This window comes from Zea mays, chromosome 5, assembly GCF_902167145.1.
Source record: "Zea mays cultivar B73 chromosome 5, Zm-B73-REFERENCE-NAM-5.0, whole genome shotgun sequence".
Taxonomy (NCBI): Eukaryota; Viridiplantae; Streptophyta; class Magnoliopsida; order Poales; family Poaceae; genus Zea; species Zea mays.
Genome location: NC_050100.1, coordinates 29,748,236 through 29,757,419, shown reverse-complemented (window position 1 = coordinate 29,757,419; position 9,184 = coordinate 29,748,236). Strand labels below are relative to the sequence as shown.

At 42.4% G+C, this 9,184-nt stretch overlaps 1 protein-coding gene across 1 annotated transcript; it reads left to right on the top strand.

The window, feature by feature from the left end:
• The first annotated feature begins 877 nt into the window (after nt 1–877).
• LOC100280767 (malate dehydrogenase, cytoplasmic) lies at nt 878–7,134 on the top strand. Its single transcript, NM_001398308.1, has 7 exons — nt 878–1,022; nt 4,486–4,644; nt 4,749–4,924; nt 5,356–5,633; nt 5,735–5,870; nt 5,962–6,073; nt 6,937–7,134. Exons 1-7 carry the CDS (start codon nt 980–982, stop codon nt 7,017–7,019), a joined length of 987 nt encoding a protein of 328 aa, NP_001385237.1. The 5' UTR covers nt 878–979; the 3' UTR covers nt 7,020–7,134.
• Nucleotides 7,135–9,184: the final 2,050 nt, after the last annotated feature.

Sequence of the window (9,184 nt, the reverse complement as noted above, 5' to 3'; positions counted from 1 at the left end):
TTGATTAAAATTTAGATTATTTGACTTTTGGAAATAAAGATCACCGTCGAAGCTAGGGCTGGACGAAAAACTCGTAGCTCGTTAACTCGCTCGACTCGACTCAATAATGACTCGACTCGTTTATAATTTGTAACGAGTTGAGTTTGTATTTAAACTCGTTACGATAACGAGCCAGCTCGAGCTGGCTCGCGAGCTGACTTGTGAGCCAAACGAGTTGGAGTAATTAGTCAAATTACAATAATCTCGGATCCAAAATAGTTAATCTTATACTCTACTATAGTTAATCTTGTTCTTTGTTGAGTGTGGAATCTTAAGTTGCAAACTCTATTCTTTTTTCTAAATAGATCTCCTTCTTTTCTTTTGCTACATATTTTTATATTCGTTCGTAGACACTAGACATGATATTATCAAGCTGGCTCGCGAGCTACACGAGCCAGCTCGAGTTGGCAAACGAGTCGAGCTGAGTTGGATCTTCAGCTTGTTAACATAACGAGTCGAGCCGAGCCAGCTCGTTATCTTAACGAGTCAACTCAAGTCGAGCCAAGCCGAGCCGAGTCAGCTCGATATCCACTCCTATTCGAAGCCATGGGCGGTGGGCCGGTGGCCAGCGCCACAGGCCACAGGGTCAAGTCGACAAGTCGTCACTGTTCGCAAGCCTCTTGCCTAGGCAGTAGGCACACCGCACACAGCAGCTGAGCAGCAAGTATCAGGCACAGAGCCCACATTGCAACACTGATGTCTGGACCCCGTAAGTATCAGGCCCATTGTCAGTGACTATGAACAGTTGCTCTCGTTGTGGGGCGAGTGACAGTGGACTCCCCTGGCTCCCCGTCACAGCGGCGTCGTTAAATAGCGGCCACCCATTGTCGCATGTCGCATCCCATCTGCTATCCTTGGTTGCCGCTTCCTCCAAAGCCACTCCAAACCCCCGCTTCCAGAACCTTCTCGAAACTCTCCGCCTCCTCCTCTACTCGCTCCGATGGCGAAGGAACCGATGCGCGTGCTCGTCACTGGCGCCGCAGGTACGTTGCTGAATCCTCCCCCTTCCCGATCCGCGTAGTACTCGGTGTCTTTTGGTCCGTCTCGGATCTGGCCTAGTCGGCCCTAGTCCGATCCGATTCTGTGGGCTTTAGTGTGCTTAGCTCGCTAGATCTTGTTTTTTTTTCGTTTGATCTGATGGTGTTTAGGGCGTTAGGGTTGATTTAGATTTGACCAGTCGAAGAGCTGACTGTCGCTGTCACTGTCCTTGTTCAGCTGGTGAAGTTGAACCGATCTGCGATGCTAGCTAATCTGATCAGTGGTTGGGATTGATGGTAGCCACTTGATTCTCGTGGTATCCCCTTGATCCGGTTAACTCGTTAGCTTCGCTTAATGAATGGCTTACTCTTTAGATAGTTGATTTCGCCGCTGTGGTTTCTAGTTGAACTTTACGGGTTCTATTATGGAAGGTTTCGGGATAGCACCATGTTCTGATCTGGTTTAGGGGTTTTGGAGTCAGTGGTTACACCAAAGAGTGAATTTGATACATTTAATCTTATTAGAATATCTTGTGGGATTTAAGTTACAGATCTTGTTACTCCATGGATTTTACATGTGAAAACTTGCATGAATTCTGTCTACTTGATCATTGCCTGAATGATGTAACATTTTAGCTGTTTAGATAGATGTCTTAATAATCATGCAATGTAATTAGTGGAACTTCCTCAAACATTAATGACAGTGGTGTAGGCATCCATGGGGCAGGGGTCCAGGCCCCAGTTGTTTGGGGCTCTCAATGTGCCTCAATCAAAAGTTGGTCACGCCAAATTATAGGGCTGTCTTGACTTGTTCACTCTTTTGTAGCATGTCATCTGAGTTCTTGCACTTCTGTTATCATAACAACAGGGTTTGTCGGATTGGTATGGATTAGCCAAATTTTAGTTAGATATTCTGCTTATCTGTTTATTCTAGCTTATGCCTAGGATTCATTTATAAAATTGCACAGCATGCGTGACACTTGTCTGTTATGGAACTATTTTGACAAGCATCTACTGCGATACAACAATTAAGTCAGCTGCTTGTGTCATATTTCAGTATTTCATGGTATTAGAGCTGGTGTACAATGCATATTTAGGGCGTGTTTGGAATGGCTCCAGAGCAAAACTCCAAGGAGGAGCTGGGCAGGGCATACCAAACACACTAACTCCAGAGTTGTAAACTCTATGGAGTTTTTGGAGCTGCAGTACAATTTTTTGGAGTATCTCTTTTGCTGTTCCGAAAGCTCCAAAAAAGCAACCTAGTCATGGAGTTTGGAGTTATTTACCCGCCACTGCCACCGGTTATGAGAAACAATATAAACTCTGTAGCAGAGCTGCTCCAGCTAGAGTTTTAGAGTAGAGCTGCTCTGAGGTGGAGTAGAGTCATGCCAAACATGCCCTTACTTTCAGTTCCATTTTAGTATATGCTTGTACCAAGCTCGAATGGAAAGGCAGGCCTGGTGCAGTGGTGAGAGCTGTCTCATCGAGTCGACAGTCGGGGGTTTGAAGTAGTCTCTCCACATTTGTGGTGGAAGGGTTGCCTTGGTTTATCCCTTCCCTAGCCCCTCTGCCCTTCTTGTTGTTATAGCGACCTTCTTCCCTCAACAGCTCTGATACCATGTTGGATAATATTTGTGGCATTCAATAATTGTCTGTTTTGTTTTAAAGATGTATCAGCAATAATGGTGTGTCCATGTAGCATACTGGAATGAGGAGCTAGAATTTGTTCTAGCTTTGAGGTTTGCGACATGCTATGATAGGATAGGGTGTTGTTGCATTCTGCTTTGCATGGACATGTACAATGGCGGATTCAGGAATGGATCAAAGGAGGGTCTACTAGCAATTGCATGGACATGTACAATGATGACAGATGGCTGGTGCCTTGTGGTGGGCAACCTTAGCTATTGCCACCTGCCGATCTAGAACCTGGGCATGGGTGCCTGTCGACTGTAATCGTGCCATGGAGTAGGGCAACCACTCGGACATCGGATGACTAGGGTTAGGACGCATACTAGGACGAGGCCGCTATCATAGTGCACGTGTGTTGGATAAGGACAGTTAATTTTTTTGTCTTATACGAATGAAATTAAATCACTAGTCACTAACAATTGGTCGTTAACATGGCATTTTATGTGACATCCCCCGTAAAAACGGCAAAAAATAGATTGTCATGTTAGATGCGGACATGACTGATGCATGGTGGCTTAGAGAGTGGGACATTTGAGTTAGTATAAAGATCTACTGCTAACTTTACCACATGGCGACCGGGCAGGGCTGCAGCCCCCCCCCCTCTGAATCCGCCCTTGGACATGTACATCATTGTGCAATCCACAAATGGAACCACACATGCCATGTGCTTTTGTTGCAAACAAATTTGTTATCACAGTTTGTCTAGTCGATGAGTGATTGCCATTGTGATAGAGGGCGAATTCAGATCCAAAATCTTACTGCAGATTTGTCGACCAGGATACAGGTGATATTTTCACTGTTTTAAGTTGTAAACCCAATGTCATGTGTCAAGCCTGAGCATTAAGGAGATCAATCATTCCCAAATTTAGAGAGTGGGACATTTGAGTTTGTCTAAAGATCTACTACCTTTAACACATGGCGACCGGGTAGGGCTGCAGGCCCACATGAACATCATTGTGCAATCCACAAATGGAGCACACATGCCATGGGCTTTTGTTGCGAACAAATTTGTAATGAAAGTTTGTCTAGTCGATGAGTGATTGCCATTGTGATAGAGGGAGAATTTAGATCCAAAATCTTACTGCAGATTTGTCGCCCAGGATACATGTGATATTTCATATTTTCATTGTTTTAAGTTGTAAACCCAATGTCATGTGGCAAGCCTGAGCATTAAGGAGATCAATCATTCCCAAATTTAAGCAGCATGACTGAAATAGGTGGAGATGCTGAGGCTGCAACCAATGCTCCATTAAAAATTTCTGGCTAGTTTTACATTCGAGTCTTTTATTATAGGATGATCTCACTTTCTGGAGACTGGAGTAGGGATATTGGTATATTTGTTTGTTGATGTCTCCTTGTTCAGGGAAGTATTGTAAGATGTGCAGTTAGGTCATTAGTTGAACCCAGTAGAGGCAGTACTACCTCTCTTCTAGCAACTTCTGGGGTTAAGAATGCTGATTCTGGCCATTTTAAGTAGGTTTTCAAGTGAATTTTCCATTCCCACAGCGTTTTGCACTTTATTTATGTAAACATCCCAATATTATCCGATAAAGTTGCTTCTGTACTGGAATTTGAGAGGAACTATTGTGTGCTTGAGTATATCTTAGTTTTCAGAAGTTAGCACTGAACCATACTGATTTGCAACTTTAGTGCTGACTTCATATTATGATTTCATTCTCTCACTGTTACCACAGTAAAAGCGACTTGTACAAGGGGACATTTTAAACTGATCTTATTTTTGGATGGCAATGTGAGCTAATTTTGTTTTTTCGTTTGATAGGGCAAATTGGATATGCTCTTGTTCCCATGATTGCTAGGGGAGTTATGCTTGGTGCAGACCAGCCTGTTATTCTGCACATGCTTGATATTCCGCCAGCAGCTGAAGCCCTTAATGGTGTTAAGATGGAGTTGGTTGATGCTGCATTTCCTCTTCTGAAGGGTAAGCTGGTGTGCTGATTCAGAGAGTACCACCTCTTCTGTCTTCTATATGTGAAGTGTTGTTCTTGCTGCCTTGTTGGTGTATAAACGTTTAGAAAACTATAGGAGTCGTTGCGACAACTGATGTTGTGGAAGCGTGCACTGGCGTGAATGTGGCCGTCATGGTTGGTGGATTCCCCAGGAAGGAGGGAATGGAAAGGAAAGATGTTATGTCTAAAAATGTTTCAATCTACAAAACCCAAGCATCTGCTCTTGAAGCCCATGCGGCCCCCAACTGCAAGGTATTGACTACCTTCTAATTCTTTAGTAGCAGAGTAAGAATCATTATGCACTAAATTTCATCATTTTGGTGCTGTTAGTGTTGTAGGTCACTCAATTCAGTCATGTAAGTGGTCATCCTGTCATCATGCATTCATGCACTTGATGTACATAAATGGCTGGTCAATGGTGATGTACATAAATGGTGTCTTATATGGCCATTATAAAATGGATTTGCCCCTAATGAGTTCTTTGTGTTTTGCATGCTCCACACTAAGCCACTGCCAATTTGCCATTGCATGCCTTAACAAGTGGCCTCAACAAATATTAAATCAAATGCTATGAATTTCAGTTATTATGTACCATAGTTTCCTGGCAAGCCATGTCTGGTTCATTATGTTCCTTCGCTGTTTTCATCTGTAGATGTTTTCAATATCTGTTCTGTGCTCTGCAGGTTCTGGTGGTTGCCAACCCAGCGAACACCAATGCTCTTATCTTGAAAGAATTTGCTCCATCAATTCCTGATAGGAACGTTACTTGCCTGACCCGGCTGGACCACAACAGGGCTCTTGGCCAGATTTCTGAGAGACTTAGTGTCCAAGTCAGTGATGTGAAGAATGTTATCATCTGGGGTAACCACTCGTCCACTCAGTACCCTGATGTTAACCATGCCACAGTGAAGACTTCCACTGGGGAGAAGCCTGTTCGTGAGCTTGTTGCTGATGATGAGTGGTAAATCAGACATGCCAAAAATTCTTAGATATCACTGTTTGCTTCTATTTTCCTGGCAGGTAGGAAATCGGAACTAACGGTTTCACCCTTTGTTCTAACAGGCTCAATGGCGAATTCATCACAACTGTCCAACAGCGTGGTGCTGCAATCATCAAAGCGAGAAAGTTCTCCAGCGCTCTCTCAGCTGCTAGCTCTGCTTGTGACCATATTCGTGATTGGGTTCTTGGAACCCCTGAGGTCAGCTTCAGTTCTTTGTGCCTTTCGATTCTTTCAGTTTGAACTGTGAACTTGTATCAACAGTCAACACCTTCAATTCTTTTTATTGTAGGGGACATTTGTTTCCATGGGTGTGTATTCCGATGGTTCATATGGTGTTCCTTCCGGACTTATTTACTCATTCCCAGTAACATGCAGTGGTGGTGAATGGAAAATCGTTCAAGGTATGATCGTTGTAGTGTTGAAAGTAAAGACTTGACACAGCTATTTGGTGCCTTTGTTCGTTGTAGTTTTTGTCATAGATAGCTAGATGTTGCAGTTTCTTCGGTAGCTCTTGGTGTCTGAAATTCTGCATGTGCAGTTATAATTGGCCTAAATGATTTCAATAAGATCTTGCCACCCTACTCAGTAGGAAGTTATTATGTCCTTTTTCTAATCAAATATAGCTAATATAAAGGTCCTAAAAAAATCTCGAGCTGATCCGGACAATCAAGATTATAGTCCACAGTTTGAGACACTCAGGCTCCAGCTAATGAAAAGCTGATCCAGACAATCAAGATTATGGCCTTTTTCTAATAAAATATAGCTATTAGCTGGCTCCCCCTGGTTATTGCTGCTAATAAATTTATCCATACAGGCACTACACGGACGTGTTTTGTCATAGTCTAATATAAGCTATGTGTGTTTTTACCATAGATTACAAATGCACCTGGCTTCATAGAAATTGGTGTTTAAACCTTCTAAAGTTATCATATAAGCCTATCTCAAATTCATGGGATGAGAGATGGAAATTGATTCTATAGATTTACATGCTATTTTTCCAATGCACAACTTATAGCACTCTTCTACTTGCTTCTCTATAACATAAATATAGTATATAACAATCTCTCTCATATGATTTAGGATAATATACAAATATATTATATATTTAAATACATGAACTTAATTAGTTTTGTCTAAATTATAATTATTATAATGGAATTCAATTCCAACGAAACAAACGGGCCCTAAGTTTATTGTTGTTTAGACCCTTTCTGTACTTGGATTTTTTACCCTCTAATTACAGTTTCTGCGGGCTGTGACTCAGGTTCTGCTTGCTTGGGTAAGGTTGTGAGCGTGTTTGTTTATGATCCTTTTCTACTCAAGCGTTTAGGCATTTTACGGTTGTGATTTGGGTATCCCTACTTATGGTACTTACACATATGTTGGTGGCATTGCACAAATTATGTTGATACTCTATCTCTGCAACGACCATGTTGGTTAAATTAATTGAGTTAATGACAAAGGTTGCTTCTGGTCTTTTCAATATCTATGTTGGTTGAATTAATTGAGTTAATGACAAAGGTTGCTTCTGGTCTTTTTAATATCTTTGTCAGTTGTCATATTTCTGTACCAGTTCTACTGTATTGAAGCTACCTTCGACCAATAAAACACAACTCTTTTCTGATGAGTGCTCTTGGTCCAATACGTGATTCGTAAATGCTAAAGTGGATGTCCTTCATTAATTCTTGACCTTCGGTTCTAAAGATACATTTGAGGAGAGGCGACCATACGCCTTCTTTAAACAATTCCACATCTATGATCCTATACAGGCTTGTTGTGCCACATTCTTTTGATGTAAGTCATCACTTGAATAATTCCCTTGAAGAAAAGTTATAATTTATGTTCTCCAATCTTCATTGTGTGTGGCAGAGACTCTTAACACAACCCTTTCAATTAACTCCACTGAAGGTGCCTTTAGTACTTCGAAGAATACCTTGGGGGTAGAGTACTTTGAAGAATACCTTAGAGGGTAGAGGGTAGAGATGACAACGGGTCGGGTTCAGATCGGCTAGAGTCAATACCGTCCGCGACCATACCTGCGGGGATTATCCATATCCACCCATGACTATACCCACGGGTAAAATTTTGTACCTGTGCACGTACCCATCGGGTATCGGGCGGATACCGGGTACCCGTCGGGTATAGCAGCTTGGTGCATTCTCCCTAAATAAAGTCTAGTGCAGTTCTGAGTGTCACACATCACCATGATCACCGGAAGCACATAATGTTGTTGCACAGTGTAGTCGTGCAGATATAGCCCTAGATGTGTGTTGCTACTTTTTTTGGTAATAAACTTCCAACTCGTCAGGACTGGAGAGTAGCTAGCACAATCGTCTGATGTATTAACAGTCTCCTAGCTCGAGTACTTGTACTAGCTAGCACTAGTACTACATACTGGCACTTTATCAAACGTACTGGCATTAGTACTAGAACCAGATCAGAAGCATCAGAAGATAGGGAGGGATGTCAGTAGGATGAGCTGCCGAGGATGGACGGCTAGCTAGCGTACTGGTAGATCGAAAATCTAAAATCACTATTTTCGGATATCCGTCGGGTACCCGTGGGTAAGAAATCAAATCCATACCTGACCCGATTTTATTACGGGTCGGGTTCGGGTAAGACTCGCGGGTCAAATTTCGTGCTCGAACCCGTACCCGACGGGTCGGATATCCGACGGATATCCGAACCCACGGATAAAATTGTCATCCCTAGTAGAGGGAGCTCCTAGGCCACTCGGCATGCTCATCATCTGCCCTTGGTATGTTTTTCACATAAAACCCTTCAATTGAGCACTCCATTCTTTGGACCATCTCAAGATACTTGTCTAATGACGACCTTTTGACTTTGTTGCTTTTGTCAACATGGCCTAAGATCACCTGAGAGTCAGATTTAAGGATTGCATGTTTAACACCCATTACTTTAAGCTTCCTCAAACCAAGGAGCATGGCTTCGTATTCTGCAATGTAGTTGGTGCATTGGAATTCTAGTTTGGCTGCATACAAAATCTTCATCTTTGAGGGAGAAATGATGACAATTGCAGCACCTGCTACAAAACACCCCCAAAATCCATCACAAAAACTATACACAAGGTTTCGTCTAAGATACTTGCCTCTTCTTGTGGGTTTGTGGTCCAATCAGCGATGAAGTCTGCCAATGCTTGGGATTGAATTGATGAATGATGTACGAAGTCAATAACAATCTCATTGAGTTCAGCGGTCCACTTTCCAACCTGAGCAATAGCTTCTCTGTTTCTTATGATATATTTTAATGGTTGAGACAAAGGCACAATGATGTTATATAATTAAAAATAATGATGAAGCTTCCTATAAGCCATCAAGACCACATACAAGACTTTCTCCATTTCTAAATAATTATGCTTGGAAGGACCAAGTACTTCGGAGACGAAGTATATCAACATTTGATTTTTATTTCCATGCTTCTCCTGGACCAGAGCGACACTTACAATAGACTAAGAAGTAGAAACGTATAGCAGCAGAGGAGCCCATGGCGAA

What these genes read in the sequence shown, in the direction of transcription:
- LOC100280767 (NM_001398308.1), top strand. Translation starts at nt 980, where the DNA reads ATGGCGAAGGAACCGATGCGCGTGCTCGTCACTGGCGCCGCAG. An exon ending in TGCATTTCCTCTTCTGAAGG is followed by an intron (nt 4,645 to 4,748) that starts GTAAGCTGGTGT and finishes AGAAAACTATAG; the next exon opens with GAGTCGTTGCGACAACTGAT. An exon ending in CTTGTTGCTGATGATGAGTG is followed by an intron (nt 5,634 to 5,734) that starts GTAAATCAGACA and finishes TTGTTCTAACAG; the next exon opens with GCTCAATGGCGAATTCATCA.